The sequence below is a fragment of the Ursus americanus genome, chromosome 8 (assembly GCF_024610735.1).
Source record: "Ursus americanus isolate L20-20 chromosome 8, mUrsAme1.1.p, whole genome shotgun sequence".
In the NCBI taxonomy this organism is placed as follows: Eukaryota; Metazoa; Chordata; class Mammalia; order Carnivora; family Ursidae; genus Ursus; species Ursus americanus.
In genome coordinates, this window is record NC_142134.1 from 27346611 (window position 1) to 27370271 (window position 23661).

A 23661-nucleotide genomic window follows, 5' to 3' on the forward strand; every position below is an offset into this window, starting at 1 on the left:
GGCACTGGCATCTCCAACATATAGTTTTCAAGGTAATGATATTCACTCACTACGAGCTGATGGGAGAAAGAGTAAGGGAGGATGGAAGGAACTTTATTAAGCCCGGAAACGAATGCATTATTTCCATTCACATCTCATTGGCTAAAAGTCAACCACATGGCTCCAACTAACTGCAAAGGAAATTGGGAAATTTAGTCTAGCTGTATGTCCAGGAAGAAGAAATGTTTCATGAATGGCTAGTCAAGTCTTTACCACAAGGCTCTAAAAAAAAAAAAAAGAAAAAAGAAAAGAAAAGAAAAAGAAAAAAAAAAAAAGCTAGCCAAAAATAACAGAAAGTCACTGCAGGTGCTCTATTTTAATAGGCTGGCTTGACCATATCCTACTAGTCCCAACAAGATATTCATTTCACTACTATGTAAAAGAGCAAGCATTTATTTTCTCTTAATAATGGGATTAAAAAGAGTATTTTTGATAGTATGATAGGCACAGAAGTTAGAGTGCAAAGGGTTAATGAGTTAAATTCAGAGAGACAATGAACATAGGATCCTCTTTAAAGAACTGTGAAGGAAAGGAAATGCAGTGGAACCAGCAGTGTGGAGGATTGAAGACAAAAAAGGTAATAAATAGAAGAGAAAGAAGCAATTGGAACTAGAGCGCAGATGGATAATTCATCTCTGTACGAGCAGGGAATGTCTTATTCCTCTGATACTGGAGAACAGGAAAGTTCTGGAAGTATCTAAGTCTACGGTATTTGGAAAGTTGAAGTTTATGCCTAATAGCATCAGTCTTTTTTGATATTTGAAGTAAAGTCATGTAATGAAATGTGGCTAGGACTTAAGACTGTAAAAAGTATTTTGGTGGGAAGGGAAAAGAAGGTGCTGATGGATATACAGCTGAGATTCTAGGCCTAAACCTGTAGTGGTACGATACACAAGGTAGTGTAATGTTCTGCACAGGAACTCAGCAACCACTGTAGGAGAGGAACAGGCAGATAGTTGGCTTGGTGTGTGTATTTACAATAGCACTTATTACACCATAGAGCCCCTGGAAGCAGAGACTTTGATCTCAAAAACTATGCACACAGTAGGAACATAATGAATTTTTGTTTGAATGAATTGATTCAGTCATTGCCAATTCTGCCATAGTACTCTCTAGAGTACTGGCAACTGCCCACATTTCATATGGTATGCCAATGCTAAAAGGAAAAAAAAATGCTAAAAAAAAAAATTCAGGCACACTCAATTAAACTTAGCAGTCTTAAAATGGCAACTATGTCAGCTGAGACAGACTTTTTATCCTGTGCCAGTACATCTGCCTTTGATGTTTTCTTCATTTTCCTTATGCCACTGTACTCTTATTGGACCAGAAAGGGATAATTCTGAGTTCAATAAGCTACGCTATTATTTCAAAAGTCGTGGGAGTTCTTCACATATCTACAAATGAACTCGAAACCCCCTTCACCATATACCTTCCAAGAAATGCATAGACAAGGATGATTATTTATAATGCTCACTCCACAGATAAAAGCCGAGTCGGTGAGGGTTGGAAGAACTATAAATCAGAGTCAATCCGTGAATCGTCTGCAAAGTCTGGCACTGATCCTGCTTCCTTCTCTTGTCTTTACCCTTTGGAAACTTCAACGTTGCGGTAATCTCAGACATCGCCTGATCGAACTCCGTATCACACAATTGTAAACTCGGGCTCACGAAGTCTGTAACTCAACATTTAAACTTAGGCAAAGAGGGCTCCTTCCCTTACACGACGCCCTCTCTCAAAGATCCAAAGCCCTAAACACGATTTGGCGGTGGAAAAAATGGCCAGGAATAAAACTACATACGACAGTCCAGAAAGAGGCCCCACCTCCCGGATCTTGCGGTCCTGGCCTCCTGCTAACAAAGTATCAGGACCGCGCTTCCGCACCGGCTTCCCACCCGACCCGGGGCGCTCTTCTCCAGCCGGCACGCCCGCCGCACGCACCGCAGCACAGCCCGCCCGCCGGCGCCCGGAACCCGGCCCTCGAAATCTCACTTTCGTCTTTCGGCCACCCGCGCGCCACCGCTCAGGCGACGGCTGATGGCGTCACCTGCACTTCCGCCTGCGGCTGCGTTCTAGTCACAAGCGAGGAAGGAAGAAGGGAGGTCTGAAGGGCTGTATGTGTGGGGGAAATAGCGAGGAAAGAGGAGAAATCCGGGCGCTCGCCGGCGCTACAACAGTAACCGCGGGCCTCTTCTGTCCCCGCCGTCCCCCCATCGGAAGTCGCCCTAGGCACACTTCCCTCGCCTCTCCGTAGTCTCTCCTCCTCTGGGTCTCCCGACACCCGGGTCTCTCTTTACGCCTCAACTCCCCCCCCCTTTGCTCCCTCACACTCCCTCCCTCTCTCTCCCTCCCATCGTCAGGCTCCCCGCCCTTAGTATCGCGAGACGAGGTGAGAGCTGGCGGAGCGGCGGCGGCGGCGGCGGCAGTAGAGGTGACCGAGGCGGTGGCGGCGGAGGCGGCACCGAGCGCTGTGTCGGCCCCGGTGCGGCCGAAGTCGCGGTAGAGCGTAGCCCCCACGCCCCTCCCCCGTCCGCGCCCTCCCTCTTTCCCTGGGGATGGAGAAGGCGACGGTTCCGGTGGCGGCGGCGGCGGCGGCGGCGGCTGAGGGAGAAGGGAGCCCCCCGGCGGTGGCGGCCGTGGCGGGCCCCCCCGCGGCGGCGGCGGAGGTCGGCAGCGGCGTTGGCGGCGGCAGCGGGGCTCGCTCGGCCTCTTCTCCTCGTGGGATGGTGCGAGTCTGCGACCTACTCCTGAAGAAGAAGCCGCCGCAGCAGCAACACCACAAGGCCAAGCGTAACCGGACTTGCCGACCCCCCAGCAGCAGCGAAAGCAGCAGCGACAGCGACAACAGCGGCGGCGGTGGAGGCGGCGGCGGTGGTGGAGGTGGCGGCGGCACGAGCAGCAACAACAGCGAGGAAGAAGAGGACGACGACGACGAGGAAGAGGAGGTTTCTGAGGCAAGGGCCTGGTTTCAAAGGAAGGAGGGAGGAAGGGACCGTAAAGGGTAGGGGCCGAAGGTGGGAGGGGACTTGCGGTGGGACAGATTCCTGTGGGTTGATCTATCTTAGCGGCCAGGCTTTCCACTGCCCTCTTTCTTTGCCCGGCCTAAATCGTGAGGTGTGGGGATGTGGGGGAGGGTAGCTGACACGTGGGGGTGGGAGGACCACAGAGCCCACAGAGTTGGTGAACAGCAGGTTATCCTGGGATGGTTCACACGGTTAAGGATGGAGGGAATTGGTTAGATTCTCTCTTAGCACACCCGGCGGGGTCCGCCTGGGGTCAGTAGGGCCATGTTATTCCTGGGGTGGGGGCGGGACCAGAGCGGGAGGGATAAGATAATAGGTAGCTGAGTCTCTTGGGGAATGACTAGGAGGCTGGTAAATTTCTCTCACTCGTGAGGTGGAAGGGAGCAGTTTTGAGGGGAGGTAAGGTTATAATGGACTCAAAGCTAAGTATTCGTGTATGTGAGAGACACGTGAGAAGCTGTACTTTTCCATACTGTTCTGCAGGGTTTGTTTGTTTGTTTTTTTTTTCATAATTATTGTGGCTGCTGAAGTAGCCTTTAGTTCTTTGATCTCTCAAGGATTTTGGATGAACTGATCTTAGATCCATATACATTTGTATATAACTCAGTGGCTGAAAAATATATTTGACTCTTACATGTACATACATATACATCTTCAGATGCTTCTGCGGTGAGGAAAAATTAAGCCACGCTCTGTCGTTTTCCAGATAATATGGGGCAACTAAAGAGTGCTTTGAAGCCTGCCTTGGTTGTGGTGAGTTGGAATAGGAAGGCCTCTTGGTTTGTCCTAGTGATCTGGTTTCATAACTGTTTATAATTTTTCCTGGGTCCACAGACAGGCGGCGTTGCAGGACCTTATTCTTCAAAGGCCACATAAAACCCCAAAGCTCAGTAAAACATACCATACTGACAAAAAAAACCTAAAAGTTAGCCTTATTATCAGCACTTTTGTAACTCTCTTGTCCACTCCCTGAAATGGAAGCTAGAAAATCTTGATTTGGAAAAAGAAGTTGTAACTTAAGGCGGGAGAAGGAAAACAGTTTTAAAGGCTGATTTTAAGTCTCGTTGTAAGAGAACAACTGAATTATCTAGAAGTACAACTTGCCGTTTATTCTCTTCCACAGAGTTTATCTTGGTGCAAGGCTTATTTTTTGCAAATTGTATTGTTGGATCTTGAGTTCTTTTCAAATAGAGAAATACTTTTTAAAGAGTTTGAGACTTGTTTATTGGAAGACCAGATTCTCTTTTACCTCATGAAGTCATGTAGGTAGAGATGTAATAGTTCAAGTATGTATACCAAAAAGATGGACACTCCCTGCTATTCCATTATCCTATTGAATTCTAAGAATAGGTTTGTGTTGATAGATTTTGTATTGATTTTAGTTGGACCTTTAAGTACACGGTGTTGTTTGGGCTGCATTTGCAACAATGAAGAGGAGGATGTGATGGGATTCTTATTTCCAATAAAATCTATTATGGTAGTGAGAATCTTCCATTTGTATGAATCTTTGCAGAGATGAGAAACATTTTAGAAGTAATCTAATTCAGCCCTTTTATTTTAAAAATGAGGAAAACAAGGCTTAGAGGAAACTGATTCTGGTGGATAGTAGCAAAAGTGGAGATCAAAGTTTTCTAATGGTTCAGACCAGTATGCTTTTTATGACAGCATATTTCCCCTCCTGACATCTTTCAAAAATTGGGCAGTGAATTGCAAGGTAACACAATCATGCAGCTGTGGGGAAAATGCTGATATTTTATTAAGATTTTAAATTCTCCCACAAAATACAAGCTCTGGTTTGGAACTTGGTATCAAGTTGAATGCAGTACTTACTGGAGTATTATGCTGTAAACTTCATATACCTAGGTAGTTTTGTTCTTTGGAATTTGGTCTAATAAGCAGAACTTTCAGTAAGTTTATAGGTGTGTTAATTTTGTGAGTCAGGTTTATTTTCCTCAGAAAATGGGAATGATATATGTTGACTTTCATCAACTAGGGGAGTTTCTTTGTTTTTAATGTGCTTTGTTTTGTGTGCAGTGCTGTAAACAATGGGTTTGTCATTTGTTATGAAGATGAGTCAGGAGAAATAAGTGTAAGAAAGTGCAGCCATTAAAAATAAATCTATATAGGTACATGGTGAGGGATGAGCAGGCAGAAAGGAGTACAGTATGTCTCCTCACCTGCCTCCATCCTTGACCAAAATAAAGAAGTAAATAAACCTCATAGTCACTGTACAGTATAAGCTAAATGGATGAGTTGTGCAGTGTTTTTCATTTCTTTATTTTATTGACATGTCAGCAGAAGTTTAACTTTCTAGAGCTAGGAAATCTTGTGGCTAATACTCGTATTTAAATCCATTTTCTAATGCATTCTGTTACTGGCTACACAGTGAAAAATGTGGATAACATGATCCTTGAGATCCTTCTAATAAAAATCATCAAAAGGTTAAAAAGGAATATGAGAGGTTATAGTTTTTGTATATAGTTGTGGTTTCAGGTATTTAACCTGAAAAATTGGAGGATAATTTAGCAAAAATATATACATTTGCTATGAAGAAATGTTAGCTGGATATTCTCTATATCTGCTGAAAGAGGAAAAGTTGGAAGGAAAGATTGAATTTAAATAAGAGCCTTATTTGAATGTTGAAGAACAAGCATCTAATTCTTACTAAGTGTTGGAGTAGCTTATTGAGAATTGGATTTTCTCTTCAGTGTCAGAATAGGATAATCATGTTTTAGATAATTTATGTAACTCGTCTATACCTGGAAACAAAAGTATAAGACCAAGAGCTCTCCTTTTCCCTCTCCTACTCTCCCCCCTCCCATTTGACTCAAAAATCTTAGATCAAAAATTGAAGAATGCATAATTGCCTTGGCTTTCAGTGGGTGACTAATATGGAAAATACACAGAAATGTATTTCCTAACATAAAATTGTAATGTACTTCTTTTCAAAATAGTGACTAAATTAAATTGCTTACTTGAATATTACAAGAAAAAATGTTAAAATTGCATAAGTTGATACTCCATTTCAGAAATAACATCACATTCTGTTGAATGCATTTTGAAATGTAATTGAATGGTATCAGTGTTTGCTAATGCAGAATTCAGAGGGGAAAAAACTTGCTATTAAAGGTAGGGTTCTGTTCAAAAGTAACTTTTATTAAAGATGCATAAAATGTAAAGACAGTTGGATTTTTTCAGAATTCTGGCTATTTTTGGTAGGTAACTTGAGGCTTTAAATTTAAGAGACAAACCTAGTGGTGAAATTTTAGGCAAGGGGAGCCAGTGAATAAATTAGTACTGACTTACTTTTGAAAGGATTTGCAAGGCCAGGGAGAATCTGTTGACATGGAAGAGGTAGGGTTGAGAATGAGAGAGAAAGACAGATTATTTCAGTAGATTTTGTTTCCTCAAATTCACTTATAAATCTTTTTGTTGTTGTTTTTTAATGGAAAAATGCCATCCAAGTTCCTTTGTTATAATGGTAGATGAGTCCAGAGAAGCTTACTTGTTCCCTAGTTTCATCTCTTAATTGATAAAGCAGTATTTGTAAAGGAGATGTCGAGATCTTTGAAGAAATAGTTCTGTCATAATTATCTTGTCTCCTAGTCTGCTTAAGCACAGAACTTGATAAAAACATTTTCAGTGAATAACCAGTGCTTAAGGAGGATCCAGAATTCATTTGGGAGACCAACAGGAGGAATAGTTTCTCTCTTCTTGGATCCAGGCCTGCCAAATAGCTGAAGCTTGGATTCCAGTATCTTTCAGTTACTAATTACTTCTCTTAGTGATAGTCCTCTTCCATAGGGATCCTCTTCCATAGGTATTACGGGGAAAGCCAGTTAAGCCAATATATGTTGATTAATGCCTGATGAGTACCTTAAGCCTCCTAGGTATATTTACAGTTTAAAAACATAAAAAACTATTACTTATTCAGTGCCTACTGTGTGTCAAGTCTAGCATAATGGTTAAGAGCATGGACTAGAGTCAGATATGATCCATCACTTACTAGCTTTGTGATCTTGGGCAAGTTACTTAACCTCTCTGCATCTCAGTTTCCTCTTAGTAAATGGTGATAATGTAGATTCTACTGTATATCATTGGTATGAGAATTAAATAAGATAATACAGGTATCATGTATTCTCATTTTACTTTCACTATGAAGTAGGTGTCCTCATAATTTGTTTCATTATTCAACACATGTTTAGAGTTTCTACTATATGCTGGGCATTTTGTTGTACTGGGTAAGTAATGGTGAACAAAACTGTTTTAAGACACATTGATTTTAAAATGTACCAGTGATTAAATATAGGTTTTGGGAGGTATGATAGTGAGAGTAAATGGTTAAATGTAGATCCGGAATAAAGTGGATGAATTTCAGAAGTATACAAATGTTGGGAAAGGTTATTCATATTAATTTTAGAGTCAAAGATACTGGCTTAGCAGGGTTTTAGGTAACTTCATCAGGGTCACATAGCTAATAAGTGGCAGAGCAGGACGTAACCTGTTTGATTCAAAGCCTCCTCGTTCATTCACTCACTCATTCATTCATTCATTCATTCATTCATTCATTCACATGATCTGTTAGGTTGTATGATGTTGAGGGCAACATCTTGGATGTTGGCATTTCAGATAGTGTGAAAACACATTCAGATGGTATAGGGGAACATACTTTTAGGCAGTAGGGTAACCACTGAAGACAAATTGATTACCCCAAGCTTTTCTTTCTTTTCTTGTTCTTATTTGATTTCCTTCTCTTTTTATTCAACTCATTGAAAAAGAAAAAGAAGAAATACAGAAAAGTACAAACAAGTATGTCCATATTCCCACCATCTAGAATTAACAACTGTTAACAAAACGAAACTTGAAAACTACTCTCTTTAGAAGCAATCTGTTGCTTCTTCCTCCCTCTCAAGATTTTTACTTTTCAAGGTTATTTTCTTTATTAAGCTAATTTTTTTTTTAAACTTTTAAGTAAGAGTTCTTAACCTGGGGTCTAGATAGACTGTGAATACCTGAAATTAAATCCAAGATTTTGTTGAAGGTGCTTATAATGTGTTTTATTCTTTCTCCCTTACCCCCATAGTGTGTGTGCAAAACTTCTATTAGATTCTCAGAGATCTGTGATTGCCCCCTCCCTCCCTCCCTCCCACCCACCTTGTTATTTTGAAACATTCTCACTGCAGTAGTAGTGGGGAATCAGGCAGGCATTTACGTGCATTGTTTAGAATTGGGAAACTACTTGTAACCAAGGTAATGTAGCAACACAGAAGGTCTGTTTGTGTTGGGAAGTCCAAGACTTACTTGTTCTTTCTGGTAAACTAGTTATGCCTACTCTTGTCTTAAATCCTCATATTTTGCCTTTTAATTGTTTAATTAATGAAGCAGCTTTCATCTAGTCTGCTATGGACTATCAGATCTGAAGATGGAAACTTTGCCTTACACATCTTTATATCTCCTACTGCACTGTACCGTATCTGTTATAGAAGTCTTAGTGTCTTACTTCTGCTAGGCTTTCATGAAGTCAGATCTCTGAAGTAAAAATAAATAAGTAATTGAATAAATATTTCTTCTTTAACCACTTACTCTGGACGTATTTGGGATCATCAGAGGAGTACATTTTGACTCCCTGAAAGTTGCGAGGCTGTTTACTAGACTGCTTCTACTGGTCTTCAGTTATACCATCTTGTTGACTAGAAGTTCAATTTTTAGGTCTTTGAGGCAGCATATTTCCATTTATGGCAGTAGTTTATTCTGCATTCTTATAAAGATGATTTAGTGGGTTAGGAAATGTACGTGTAATGAATTTCCATATAACTTTTACATACTTGACCATAGATGAAAACAATTTCACTTATAGCAGTATGTGAGGTAGTGCCTGTTGATACCACTTAACGTTTTTGTTAGGACCAATAGAGGGCACCACATCCATGGTAATCTATGCTCAATCTGACTGACTACCTTCAACTTTCACCTTTTGGAAAAAAAGGGTGACTATGAATACCCTTCTAGCCCTTGGAACCTGACTGGTAGTTATGCCTATGCACTTCCCACGCGGAATCAAAACACCCTTCCTCACGTCTGGTGTTTAACTTCTTAATGTATATATATTTTTGTCTTTAAAAACATCTTTTCCAGTCATGAGGGAAAGTGGAATTGTGGAATGACATAGGTATTATTTTATTATGATTTATAATTTAGGTTTTAATTATTGAAGAGAAACATGTTGGATTTTATTTTTCCCAAAAATGCTCTGAAACTTGACATTAATTAGACCTGATGATTGAAAGCACAGTGTAGATTGCCTTCTGTTATCTTATAAAACTCATGAACATTACCTTGATCTTTTAGAAGAGTTGACTTAGGTTTACTTCCTGGTGAGACTAGACATAAAAGGGGTGAGTTACCAAAAAATGTAAAGTTCATAGTACTTTAGGAATTCCTTTTGGACCCAATATTATTTAGTATGTTTATAAACAATTTTGATAATATGATGAAATCCCTCTCAAGGTGTACAGATAGGTCAGAGTGAATTGTGTTTAATGAAATGAGATTGTTGAGAATAGGTTAAAAATGTTAAATAGATTTTTATGAGTCACGGGTAAAAAATGTGCTTTTTTGGGCAAATGATCTGAAACAGCTCATACTTTTTCAGTAAAAGTTCAGTGTGGTGTTGAACAAGATGAAATAGGGTATTAGAGAATCATAACTCTTTTTTTATTTTTATTTTTATTTTATTTTATTTTATTTTATTTTATTTTATTTTATTTATTTTTTTAAAGATTTTATTTATTTATTTGACAGAGACAGCCAGTGAAAGAGGGAACACAAGCAGGGGGAGTGGGAGAGGAAGAAGCAGGCTCCTAGCAGAGGAGCCTGCTGTGGGGCTCGATCCCAGAACGCTGGGATCACACCCCGATCCGAAGGCAGACGCTTAAGGACTGCGCCACCCAGGCGCCCCGGAGAATCATAACTCTTAAATCTATGCTGCATCTGCACAAAGTAGATTATGTATATTTCTGCCTGTTGTACCATGAAATTGATGACTAAAACTAGGCAAGTTCTAGAGTGGGATAGTTTAAAAATGATTGGAGGGTTAGGGATGGAATCCATGATCAAGGAAGACTGCAGATTATACTTAATTATATTCTTATTGCTTGTTCCTTAATGTTCACATTAATCAGTTATTCAAACTTGAGTCATGGAGAAAAATGTGAGGTGTGTTAGATAGTGTTATTTCAATTTTGAAAATAGGTAAACTCATTATTTCTTATTTCTTGAGATTATTTGAAAGTACACACTAGACATGATAAATTTATGAAACTAGGCTATATGTATGCATCTCTAGCAGGGCATATTCCCCTCCTGAGCTATCATTGAGTCTCATTTAATCTTTTTTTTTTTTTTCATTCCTCTCATACTCCCCAAAAAGAAAGGAACAGAAAAGAAAAAAAAAGTGAAGAAATAACCTGTCCTAAAATTAATTTGTGGCCTGGGTTTTTCCCCGTGAATTGTCTTTTAATTAAAGGACCTTTGAGAAATATCTCAGATCTGTAGAAAAATTAGTTTCATCATCAGTTTTGAATTTGGAATAAATAAACATTAACATGTAGTTCTATTTTCCTTTCCCTCTTTCCTGTCACCCTAAATCTGAGACCTGAAGAGAAAAGGAATTCTTCTTGTTTGTTATACCATGTCTATTTCCAGTTCTTTGACCTTATTATTGTCTCTTACTTTTTCTGTGTGGTTTCCCTCTTATTTTTTATTTGATAACAGAAATAGTCCTGTTACAAAGGCTCTAGTATAGTTCTTACTAGTTCAAGATGTGGTATAGGAGTTAAGTTTTTTACTTGACAAACGTTTATTGAATTTCTCCTGTGTGTGGCTGTTTTCAGTATATAGTAATCTCAACCATTTCCCTGTCAGTGAATGTTAAAAAGTTAGCTATATTTAAAATAATAGCTGTATATGTTGAGTTAAATGATTTTTATTCACATTGTAGGTTAGTAAAACTTAAATTTACATACATGAAAAATTAGAGCGATGTAATTGTTTTTTATGATTTTTAGAAAATATCACTATTATCCTTTTCTAAATAAATTTAAAAAACATTATCAAAATCTAGCAAAATCAGGGATTATGAGGAATTTGAGGAAACTGAAGCATTATTCCTAGTTTCATAAAATTTAAGTCATGTTGAGATAAAATTAATAATTTAAAACTGTGAAGATGGTTTTAGTCTTGTATAATTAATTATTTGGCAATCTGTGTTAGTTTTCAGTGTAACCGTGTTCCTTTAGAATTGGTCTTCATGATAGGCGTTGTTTTATTTCTGTTTTTGAATATAGGTTAGGTAGACTTTACATCTTTTATGAGTGCCTCTTGTAATACTCACTGATTTGTGGTATTCTGATTTTTTTTAAAGATGAAGTCTGTATGTGCTATTTTTCTAGAGTATCCTTAACAATTAAATGACACCAAGGACTCATCCATTCTAATTTTACCCTGAAGATTTTGTAGTGACAATAGGGGTTATAAGGTATACTTGTAGTTAATGCAGGTACAGATATGTTAAAATATGAGAAATTGAGTTATAGGACAGTAGAGAGGTACAGTGTTAAATATCTTCCAAATTAGATTTTAAATATAGTGTTTCTGTAGTTAAACATTATTAATTAAATATACACATATTTGTAGAAAATTTGACAAAACCAAAAGATCTAAAGAAGAATACAAAATTTGCCTATAATTTTACCCTCCAGAATTAATCATTATTTGAAATTTTTTCTTTTGTTTTTCTTATTGTATGTTAATCAAATTATCTGTCACAGAGAACAAAGCCATCACTTATACATTTTGTCTGCTAAAAGTTTAATTGATAAGCATACTTAAAATACATTAGTTGAAGAGATAAGTCTTCAGATGGTTACGTACTTATTTAACTATAAAAACTAAGGGATGCATTCATACTTTAAAAAAAGTCTTCTGATACATAAAGGTGTTTATCTTATTTTTTCTCAAAGTAAATGATGCTAACAGCTTGGTATGTATCAGACATTCTGGCTTCTTTCTTGGTGGAAGTGAATGAATGAGTGTGGGGTGTGGAAGGGGGTATGTGTGTCTGGCAGAGTACGTTAGGATTTGCCTCATTGTTCTTATTTACTTATGAATGTTCCATAGTATGAGTGTTCATAATTTATTTGCTCTTTTGTACTGGTAGACTTTTTTTTTTTTAAAGGTTTATTTATTTTAAAGAGAGAGCGAGAGCGCACGCCTGCCCACGTGCAGGGGGAGGGCCTTAGGGAGAGGGAGAGAGGGAATCTCAAGCAGGCTTGGAGCGGATGAGGTGCTTGATCTCACAACCCTGAGTGAGATCATGACCTGAGCCAAAACGAAGAGTCGGATGCTTAACCAGTTGAGCCACCCTGGTGCCCCTATATTGGTAGACATTTTGATTGTTTTCAGTACATTGCTATTACATGTATAATGTTGAAGTGAATGTCCTTTTACAGTTATTTTTGCATATAAAAATATTTCTTTGGGATGGATTCCTGGAAAGAATTGCTGGGCCAGAGGTTACGCACATGTTAAATGTAATAAATACTCCCAAGTTTTACTTCCATCAACAGGGTACTAAGAATATTATTGGAAATGAGCAATCTTAGTTTTTAAAATGTGTTAAACAAAAAATAGTGTTTTGTTTCTGTTTTCACTTTCCTGAGTACTATTGACATTGAGTAAATTTTAATTTTTATTTTTTATTTGGATTTCTTTTGAAAATTTCCTGTTATATCCTTTACTTATTCTATTAGGATTGTCTTTTTCTTAGTGATTGTTGGTGCTATTTATATTTATGCATAATAATCCTAAACAGTATTTGTTCTTCTCTGTTTATAGTATTTTCACAATATAGAAACATTTTATTTTTGTGAAGCAAAATGACTTATTCTTTTATGATTTCTGACGACCTTCACCCCAGTATTTTAAGAAAATATTCTTAGAAATTTTGTTTTGATTCTGCTGTGGTTTGTTTTTGAAAGATACACAGATATCTTTTTGCATATAGTATTTAATTGTGTCCATTTCTTATTTACTCTTTTTAGTAGCATTTGACCTTGTTGGCCAATTTTCGCCTCTTAAAAAATGCTGTTCTCTTGCTTATGTAATACCACCTTCTTCTGTTTCTACATTACTAGATGCTTTTTTTTTTTTTTTTTTTTTTTGGTCTTCTTGCTTCCTCCTATTCCCCTCAGTGTACATTCTTTGATTATTTAGTACCTCGTTGCTCAGTCCTGGGCCCTTTTTGGTCTTGTATGTAGTCTCACTTCTTAGGTAATCTTATCTAGTCTTGTGTATTTATATATATGCTAGTGACTGTCAAGTGTGTATTTCTAATTTAAACCTTTCTTCTTGAGTATGAACCTTTTGGTAACCCAACTTTTGTACAAACCTTTTTTCTAACACATACTTTTCTTCCTTTCTCAAGAAAATGACTCCAAAGTTCCATCCAGTTACTAGACGTAACTCAACATGACAGATATCTACATATTTCTTTTTCTCTTAATTTAGCCAGTAATCTATAAAACAATAAATAATGTGTCTCACCCATTGCACAGTGGTGAATAGGAGTAGGATAATCATAAGGATGCTTCTTTGGAGAAGGAAAGAATAGAAATAGATAGCAGTTGTTGGTCTATATTAATACTGAAATCCTTCTGGACAGAAGACTCTGCTTTGGCAACTATATAAATTCCTTGGTTAAACTTTGATTTTGCTCTATGGGAGGAATGCCCTTTTGACTGTTGTGTGTATCCTTGGCTTTGTTCTTAGGTGATCCTTCCTTGTTTATTTTCCTTTGCCACATCTGAAGTAGTAGGCATTCAAGAATATGACATCCCTAGGAATTGCACAACTTTTACAGTTCCCTGCCAGTTGGTATAGATTAAGGAGCTGCAGGGTTATTTAAGGTTCAATCATAGGTTTTTATAGGCCTGTGTAGTTCAGTGGTAAAACTCTTTCAAAAACTTAATAGATTTCTGTTCTGTTTTCTTTAAGTCAGTACCATATGACATTATCTTCAGCAGAAGATCTCTTTTAGTCATAATTTGTGAAATCTACTCATTCTTGTACTAGTCTCTGTGCTAGGCCTGTTCTTCTTTCCCTATGTTACTGGGCTACCTTGAGGGCATCTAAAATAATAGGCTTGAATGGTATATCAGTCAGGGTTTAACCAGAGAAGTAGAACAAATAGGAGATTTATATATGAGAGAGAGAGAGGGAGGGAGGTATTAAAAGATTTATTACAGGGAATTGGATTACAATTTTGGGAGCTGGCTAAGTCTGAAATTTGTAAGGTAGGCATTTGGGAAGGGAAGAGCTCAAGCAGGCTAGAACCCATGGGCATATGCTGATACTGTTCTCCCTAGGCAGTTAGGAGAGGAAGATCTGGGGAAGGGAGGACAGTTATAGACTTAGCTGCTATTTGGAGTCTCATTTGCCAGGAAGAGCCCAATCTCTTTTAAGACCTCACCTACTAGGTCAGGCTCACTAAGGATGATCACCCTAGTTTAAAAGTCACCTGATTAGGGACTTTAATTACGTCTGCAGACCCTTCCACAGCAGCACCTAGATTAGTGTTTGAATACCTGAGAGAAAATATTTACAAAATGGTTGCTTGCCTTCCCTTCCTCTTCGTGTGGGCTAACCAAGTTAACACATCAAAACCCATCACAGGTGGGAAAGGGACACTCTTCACTTGCTACTCTGTGGCAAAGAACCTTTGAGGTCACAAAGGCCTCTCGGTATATTTGGAGCACAAAAGTCCTGCCTTTCCTAACCTGAGAGGCTCGATTTATTGGACTCAGGTTAGGGTTTGCTACTGAGAGAGCTTCTCTCAGTGGCACTGTGTTTATGTCTGTCTCTGTTCACAAACTGCCTTACTCTTGGTTGAGCTGATCTTTTTGCCGGTTCTTTAAACAGCCAATACCCACCAATATTCTGAGTTTTTCTAACTGCTTTTCTTAGAGCTGTACACACTTGTGAGTCATGTAATATGCCCTCCCCATTATTGCAGGCAAGAGTTTTACTAAATGGTTTGGTACTGCATAACAGGTGGTTAGTTTTCCAGCCTGACATGTTTCCTTGCTATCTGTCCTCTGAGCCTTATCAGGGTTTTTAGGAATTTGTTATGGCAGCACTCTACTTCTAATTTACTGTATTGGTTAAAATATAAGATGGGTTGTTGGAACAAAGAGACTCCAAAACACATGTGGTTGAAGCAAGACAGATTATGTGATACTCTAGGGGTAGTCCTTCAGGTCATGCATAGGTCTAAGTTCTCCTGTTTTGTTATACCCTCTCTTCACCTGTGCTGTCGAGTATGGTGGCTCTCTACCACATGTGGCTACTCAGTGCTTGAAATAGGCCTAGTACAACAGGGTCTAGATTTTTAGTTATTAGTTTTAATTAATTTAAATAGTCACATGTGGCTGGTGGCTACCATATCGGAGAGTGCCAGGTGATAGAACATACACATCATCACAGAAAGTTTTATTGGATAGCTCTGCCTTAGGATTTTGACTTCATCTACAAAGTCTGATTTGGCTCACTAGCATCACATCCATGTTCCAGCCTGTTATGGGCTGAATTGTGTCCCTCCAAAATTCATGTTGAAACCCTAACCCCCATTGTTAGTGGGAATGCAAACTGGGTATGCATACTGTGGAAAACAGTATAGAGTTGCCTCAAAAAATTAAAAATAGAGCTACCCTACGATCCAGTAATTGCACTACTGGGTATTTACCCCAAAAATACAAGAACACTAGTCCAAAGGGATACATGCTCCCCTATGTTTATTGCAGTATTATTTACAATAGCCAAACTATGGAAGTAGCCCAAGTGTCCTTCAATAGATGAATGGATAAAGATAGGGGACACACACACACACACACACACACACACACACACACAGAGGAATATTATTCAGCCATGAAAAAGAATGAAATCTTGACATCTTCAACAACATGGATAGAGCTAGAGAGTATAATACTAAGAGAAATAAGTCATTCAGAGAAAGACATACCATATGATCTCACTTACATGTGGAATTTAAGAAACAAAACAAGTGAAGGGAAAAAGAGAATGACAGACCAAGAAATAGACTCTGAACTATAGAGAACTAACTAATGGTTACCAGAGGGTAGGTGGGTGGGGGGACGGGTGAAATAGGAAATAAGGATTAAAGAGTATACTTATCATGATAAAAACATAAAATGATAAATCCTAACTTCCATTATCTCAGAATGTGACTGTATTTAGAGGTAATGCCTTAAAAAAGGGAATAAGATCAAATCAGGTCATATGGGTGGACCCTAATCCAATCTGACAGATGTCCTTATAAGAAGAGGAAATTTGGACACAGAAAGAGACACCAGAAATACGTGCACACAAAAAAGGTCATGCGAGGACACAGCAAAAAGGTGGCTAACTACAAGCCAAGGAGTGAAGCCTCCAAAGAAATCAAACATGCTGACACCTGGATCTTGGTGTCTAGCCTAATAACTGTGAGAAAATACATTTTTGTTGTTTAAGCCACCCAGTCTGTGGTATTTTGTAAGACAGCCCTAGAAAACTAATGTACAGCACATGAGAAATAAGAAACAGAAAGGCAACCACAGGTTGCTTCCTTCTAATGAATTGGCCAAGAAATTGCAAACATCACTTCCTGACCAGAACTTAGTTGTATGTCCATACCTGTATGGCCATCACACCCAGGTACAACTTGTGGAGAAGTGTTTTACTAAAAGAAGGGGAGTGTGGCTATTGGAGGATAATTAATGTCTTAACACCAGTACAATTCTAGGATTACATTGTTTTTATGGCTAGTAATGCAAGGAAAAGAAGTTACTCCTGGCTCCTGAAATAATCTTGTTGGCCTAGTTTGGGTCATGTGTCCATTCCTGAACCAGCCATTGGTAAGGAAAAAGATGCTTTGTTTAGGTGTAAGTCATGTCTTTCTGCCCTTCTGGGAGGTAGAGTAGGAGAAGTCATTTTCACCTGAGTCTCATGGAATGGTTTCCCAGAAAGTGTTTCTGTTGCCAAAAAGGTGAGGTGGCAGAGTGGGAAGGGAAAGGGTACTGGACATAAGACTTCCAAAGTATACCTTGACACTTCCCACTTCTCTCCATCTTTGCTGCCATCATGTTAGCCCAGGCTGTTATCTTACTTGGACTTCATAGTAGTCTCCTAATTTGATCTGCTAGCCTTCTTTCTTGTCTCCTCACACTTCATTTCATTCTTCATGCAGCAGCTAGGCCAGTCTTTCTGAAATGTAAATCATTATTCAACTTCTCATTGCTCTTAGAATAATACCCAAACTCCTACGTTGGCCTGTAAGACTTTGTATGGCTGATCCTTCTTATTGTTCTAGCCTCATTTTATATCCTTTTTAGTTCATTCACTATCTTCTAGTCCCACTGGTCTGTTCTTAGAGCAGGGAGACTTTCTCACTTAGGGTCTTTCGCTCACTTTCTAGGATATTCTTCCCTTGGTTCTTTATCTCTTCTTTTTTAGGTTTCAGCTTGGGTATCCTTTCCTGTTCAGGGTTGTTGAAAGAAACTTTTCCTCCCTACACCTCTCCTCTTCTCCACCCTCCCTTTCAGTTTTCTTCCTATGACTGCTACTGGAGTAAGAAATAGGAGGTCCTCTTGGCCTTCAACCAAGCTTTATTAGTATTAAATATTTTAGTGGACTCTGTTTCTTAACCACTTAGAAAGGGATTTGTGGGTGGTGGGAGTAGGGGAATTTGAGTGTATAACATTCCCAGATTAATAATAGCTATTTTTTTATTCCTGTGTCCACATCAGTTTTAGTTACTAGGTTGTACCTTTTGATATTGTTCTTTTTGTACATGGGGAGTCATCAAATCTCTGTGATTTCATATGGCTCTACCTAGTATGTTAGAATGCTTTGATATCTTAGAAGGCAGTTCTTCCTCATTGATCTGTCAAGAGTTTTAGATGGCTTGTCAGATGGCTTTTGTAAACTGCCATAAAATATGCCCATTGAGATTTTAATTGGAATTAGATTGAAATATGGATTAATTTGTGAAGAAATAGATGTATAATACTGAGCATTTCCATCCAGAAACATGGCATGGCTCTATTTTCTTCAGGCTCTTCATCTGTCTTTAATAAAATTTTATAGTTTTTATATAGATTTTGCACATTTTGGGTGGTTTATTTCTGATTATTTTCTAGTTTTTATTACTAGCATGGATGGTATTTTTTCTTCCATTACACTTTGTAATTAGTTATTGTTGGAGTATAGGAAACTATTGATTTTGATATTTTGATCTTGTATATATGGTCACTAAACTGAATTCTTAAGTCAGTTTATTCTGTTGAGTTTTCCTTTTTTCTTTTCTTTTTTTTTTTAAAAGATTTTATTTATTTATTTGACAGAGAGAGAAGCAGCGAGAGAGGGAACGCAAGCAGGGGGAGTGGGGAGAGGGAGAAGCAGGCTTCCCGCTGAGCAGGGAGCCCTGTGCGGGGCTCGATCCCAGTGTCCGGGAACGCTGGGATCATGACCTGAGCCGAAGGCAGATGTTTAAACATCTGAGCCACCCAGGTGCCCCAACTCTGTTCCTTTCCTGCGTCATCTTATAAAGATTTGTGCGTGACAGATGCAATTTTATGCATTCTTTTTCTTTTTAATCTTCGATGTTGTGTTCTTAGCCATATTTGCCACTTGGATGTTAGGAGTTTGATCAAGCACTTTATTTGATCTCTTTATAGTTTCATAATTTTTAAAAGTGGCCTAAGTAATTTAATGCATACCTCTTAATTCTTTTGTAATCGAGAAAAATGTAATTGTGGTAAACAACACAACAAAAAAAATTACCATTTTACCATTTAAGTGTACAGTTCAGTAGGGCTGAGTATATTCACATTGTTGTGCAACAGATCTCTAGAATTTTTTCATCTTGCAAAACTGAAACTCCCCGGAAACTTAAACAACTCCCCATTTACCTCTTTATCCATCTCCTGGCAACTACCATTCTACTTTCTGTTTCTGTGAATTTGACTACTTTAGATGACTAATATAAATGGAATCATATAGTAATCATTTTTTTGTGATTGACTTATTTCACTTAGCATAATGTCCCTAAGATTCATCCATGTTGTAGCATATGGGACATTTCCTTCCTTTTTAATAAAGACTGAATAATCCTTTGTATGTATATACCACATTTTGTTTATTCATCCATCGGTATACATTTGGGTTGTTTCCACCTTTGGCTGTTCTACCTCTTGTTTTTTACACTGAATTCATGTCTTTTAAATTTAAATTGGCTTATGTAGGGAGATAGGAACTTAGTCTTATATTTCTAAATGGTTAATGAGTTGATTTGGCTATTTCAGTCTATCCTTTCCCACTCTTTGAAGTACTACCTGTATTTCATATATTCGGACAACAGAGCAGTAGATTGGATTATATCTGCTCATTATATATATCTTTATGTGTGCTGCATTTGTATAACCTTAAGGCCCATGTACTAAAATTAGTTGTTTGTAGTAAACAGCTTCCTCTGCTTTTTGACACATAGCTAACATCTGCAGGGTTTTATGGTTAACAAAGTAATTTTCCATATTTTTTGTTTAATGTAGTCAGTGGTCTTTTGAAACGGTTTTTTTTTTTTTTTTTCTTTTTTCTCCTAACTCTAAAGCTCTAAGCAGGCTTGGCTTCTTTCTTTCCTTTCTTCCCTCCCTTACAGATATCTATTAACGAAGTACAGGTGCTTTTATGAAGAAGACAAGAATAGTGACAGCAACTATATAGTTTTCTTATTGATTTGTGATGCCATTAGTCTTAACTAGGCTGTCTTTGGACTCAAACATTTCCATCACATTTAGGACAGGACTTTAAAATTCTATGAATGTGTTTTAGTATTATCATTCCAGTGTTCTTTAGTTTTGTTTCATGTTTTGAAGTATATTTCAAGTAAACTAGGAATTATTTAAAACCCAATGTAGTTGCTTTTCAAGAAATGACAGAATGGAAGAGCTGAAGACTCAAGCTAGACAAATTTTAATTTCATTGGCGGGATGACACATCTTTTGAATCAAACTTGTGATAGAGTATGCAGCCATGATACTAAAGTGTAGTATTTTGTTTTGTTTTGTTTTCTTTTCTTTCTAATTTTTTTGTGTGGGAGGAATCTTAAGGGAGATTGCATTATTTTTTTTTCTATTTTTATTAAGTCATGTAGTAAATGTAAACTGTAAAAATTGAAATAGTAGAGGAAGATAAGGTATAATAGTTGAAAATCTCCCTTCTACATCCTAAGGTATAAATCTTAAGTGTATGTAATTTCATGCTTTTTCTACGCATTTTCACACATTTGTCCACATGTATATTTATGTAAAATTCTCGTTTTGTACTAATGTGGCCATTATAAAAATGTTTTGAAATTTTTTAAATTAATAGTTTATCATACTCTTTCCATATAAATACATATATAGTTTCTTGTTTCCTTTAATGGTTGGGGAGTATTCTTTTGTCAGGAATCATGGCTTCCCTGGTTTTATACAGTGTTTGTAGCCAGTGTTTTGGTTGTACTCAGTGTTCTGTCATTACAAATAATACTGCAGTGGACTCTTCTTGATAATACATATCTTTGTGTATACGTTCCTGTATTTTGGTAGGATATATTCCTCTGGTGAAAGTGCTAGACCAAAGGTGAATGGGTCTGTTTCTATAATTCCCATTCTCTAACTTGCTTTGTGGATTGTTTTTTCATTTGTACTTAATTTCTTTTCTTATTTTGCCTCCTCTGTAACCTTTACCTCACAGCCCAAGATCATCTCCCTCATTTGACCCAGTTTTCTGCTCCAACCCAAACTCCAGTACCTGAGTTCTCTTGGTCACATCCAAGTACTAGAATATGTTTTAAGTTGTGAATGTGCCTTAGTGTGTGCTAGGTCTTTTCATATGTGGAAGTTCTTATTTACTTTAGCCTTATCTGCAGATCCTCTTGTCTTTTATGCCAAAATATAAAAAATACAAGGGTTTGGCATTTCAGCTTTTTGTCCTCCATGCATAAGCAACTTCGTTGTATATCCCATGGAACCCAGAAGAGCAGCTTTGCTTGGCTAGAGAACCCATTCATTGGCTTAGGCAGCCTTCAGTGTTAAGATTCATATATCTTAATCAAATAGTAGGATCCTCCTGACTTCACTACCAGACACAGAAGTTTTCCTGAATATCTTAATCAAAAGCCAATTAGGAATAAGGGTCAGATTCTACTTTCATTAAACCACAGGCATGTTAGTACTTAACAATTTCTGTACCTGACATAAAATTACATTTCATTATGAAATAACCCATTGCCTTTGCATTTCTTTTCTTACGAATATTTCTCCTGGAAAAAAGCATTTATGGAAAGAGTTTGAAATCAAGTTGGGAAACTTGCTTTTGAATCCTGCTTTAATACTATGTGACTTTGGGAAAGTTACTGCTTAACCTCATTATTTTCATTCATATTGGGGCTAATGATTTTCTTCCTAATAGTTTTTTTAAAGAATAAATATAATCTATATATCTAAAACACTGTTTTACATGTTGGAGGTATTCATTAGATGTTTTTCTGGATTTAATTATTACATAAAATTCTTGAATGAAGTTGTCATTGTTCTTTTTCAGTCAGGAGCAGTTTTCTTTACCTTTTTTAGGTCATGAATTTTAGTTACTAGATTCTGATAAAAACTGTGGACCTATTTTCCCCCAAAATGAGCTTAAACATAGATACAGCATTTTGCATATTGTTTTAGGAGACGTTACTAAGGCGTAAGTCTTTGAACCATGAATTGTGAATCTTAGGTGAAGAGTCCTAGAGTTCATCTTTTATTATCCATTGAGGAGTTCAGTGACCATCTGTACTTTTTTATCACCTCTAAAATTGAAAATAAGCAACATTTCCCTACCTCTGCCCCAATAATCACACCAGTAGCTACAGAATTTTTCTTTCAGGGGTTGCCACTATATAACCATTCAGAGAGATTTTTTTTTTTACAGTAATAGATTAGAAAATTTTAAATTACTATCACCTTTCCTCCTTTGCTCTTTTTCTTTTGAAACCACTGGAATCTTGACTCAGAAAAAACTCTTTGAGAATTAATTGGTTTTTATGTCTGCTTTTTTACTCCTTGAGGTATGATGGTTGTGTTATGGAATGATAACATGTACTTAATAAAGTTTACAGCTTATTTCCTTATTATATGTTTAACATCAAACCATAAAGCACTGATTTTATTTCTTCAGGCTTATTTTATAGTTATTGTCCCAACTTTTCTTTTAAATATGGTGGATTGAGCACATTCCTTTAACTTCCTTTTTTTCCCAGTGTCCCACTGATACTGTATAAGGATTGAATTAAATGACAGTCCTGAAAAGCAGGAAGAGATGTTATTATATTGGTCAAACTGCCTTAAAGAGGAGCAAGAGGACCTCATTAGTTCTGTGACTTTAATGTACATTTGCATGTATGTGGGGAAGGAAGGGAGAAGATCCAACCTAGGTGTGGATAAATCCAGATTTGAATGATGTCATCAGTACTGTTTCTCTCAACAATTTTAGTCTCTCTTTTCTTCTGTTTTAGCTTTATTTTCAGCCAGGCAATGATGGCTGCCAAAGGAAAGGGGGATGGAATATTCTAGCCAGACCTAAGTTATGTGGCCACCTCTGTGGTGGTTGGGAAGAAATCACCTCCTAAATCACATGGACTATTTTCCCCACAGACAAGAGGGGTTATGTTACTAGGAAAAGGGGGAGGGGAGAGAGCATGTTGAACAGTAAAATTACAGTTCACAGTCCACTACAGGTACCATCAGAGGACCAGAAATTTTGAAGAAGATAGAAAGTTCACAGGATCGGATTGACAGCAAAATCTCAGAAGAAATGGAACCCAAGATACCAGAGGTAAGCTCAGGTTTTCCTAGGGGAACCTCGGAAAGGCTCCAAGCTTGGAGTCAACAAATAACAAAGAACAGTAGTGGGTAATTGGGTAATAATCAAGAATTTTTAAAAGAATTATTTTCCAAAATGCTTTAGTTGGACCTCCTTCCCGCCCTTTCTCCAGCCCTAAACAGCTCTGGTGGCAGTGATGCCTGCCCTCAGGCCTGAAATCTAAGGACTGTGCCCTTAGGAAAGTAGACCAACAATTTAGTAGGACACCTACTGAGATGTTGGAATCTAAGAGAGAAGCAGAGCCACTGAAGCATGCTACTCCAGAGGAAAACAGTTTTGACCGTTCCCAGCGAGCTTGACTTCCTGTATAGGTATCTTGCTTGGATGCCTTATTAATATGCCCTGCCTGCTTGTATAGTACTACTCTGCCTTTTAAGAGAGAAGCCACTTGGGTAAACAAACTTGAACAATCTCAGAGAAAGCCCACTTTGGCTTCTAATACTCTCTAAAGTAATCTTTTCATTTGCCAATATAAACAGACAAGGATAATCAGACAATTGAGGAGAATCAAGATGGAAGAGGATTAAGATGAATAAAAGAACAACTGACGTCAGATATAATTCAGAAGAAAACTTCAAAG

At 37.8% G+C, this 23661-nt stretch overlaps 1 protein-coding gene and 1 long non-coding RNA gene across 6 annotated transcripts in view; one reads left to right on the forward strand and one right to left on the reverse strand.

The window, feature by feature from the left end:
• Positions 1-2031, reverse strand: part of LOC148109542 (uncharacterized) — a 79700-nt gene extending 77669 nt beyond the window's left edge. For both annotated transcript variants that reach the window (XR_015725446.1, XR_015725447.1), the window contains exon 1: positions 1861-2031. This is a non-coding gene — a long non-coding RNA (uncharacterized LOC148109542). The remainder of the gene's footprint in view (positions 1-1860) is intronic.
• Positions 2032-2305: 274 nt separating this feature from the next.
• ANKRD17 (ankyrin repeat domain 17) overlaps positions 2306-23661 on the forward strand; it is a 156762-nt gene continuing 135406 nt past the window's right edge. For all 4 annotated transcript variants that reach the window (XM_045789416.2, XM_045789427.2, XM_045789446.2 and 1 more), the window contains exon 1: positions 2306-2990. In XM_045789416.2, the coding sequence (XP_045645372.1) occupies positions 2592-2990 (399 nt within the window). In that variant the 5' untranslated portion in view covers positions 2306-2591. The remainder of the gene's footprint in view (positions 2991-23661) is intronic.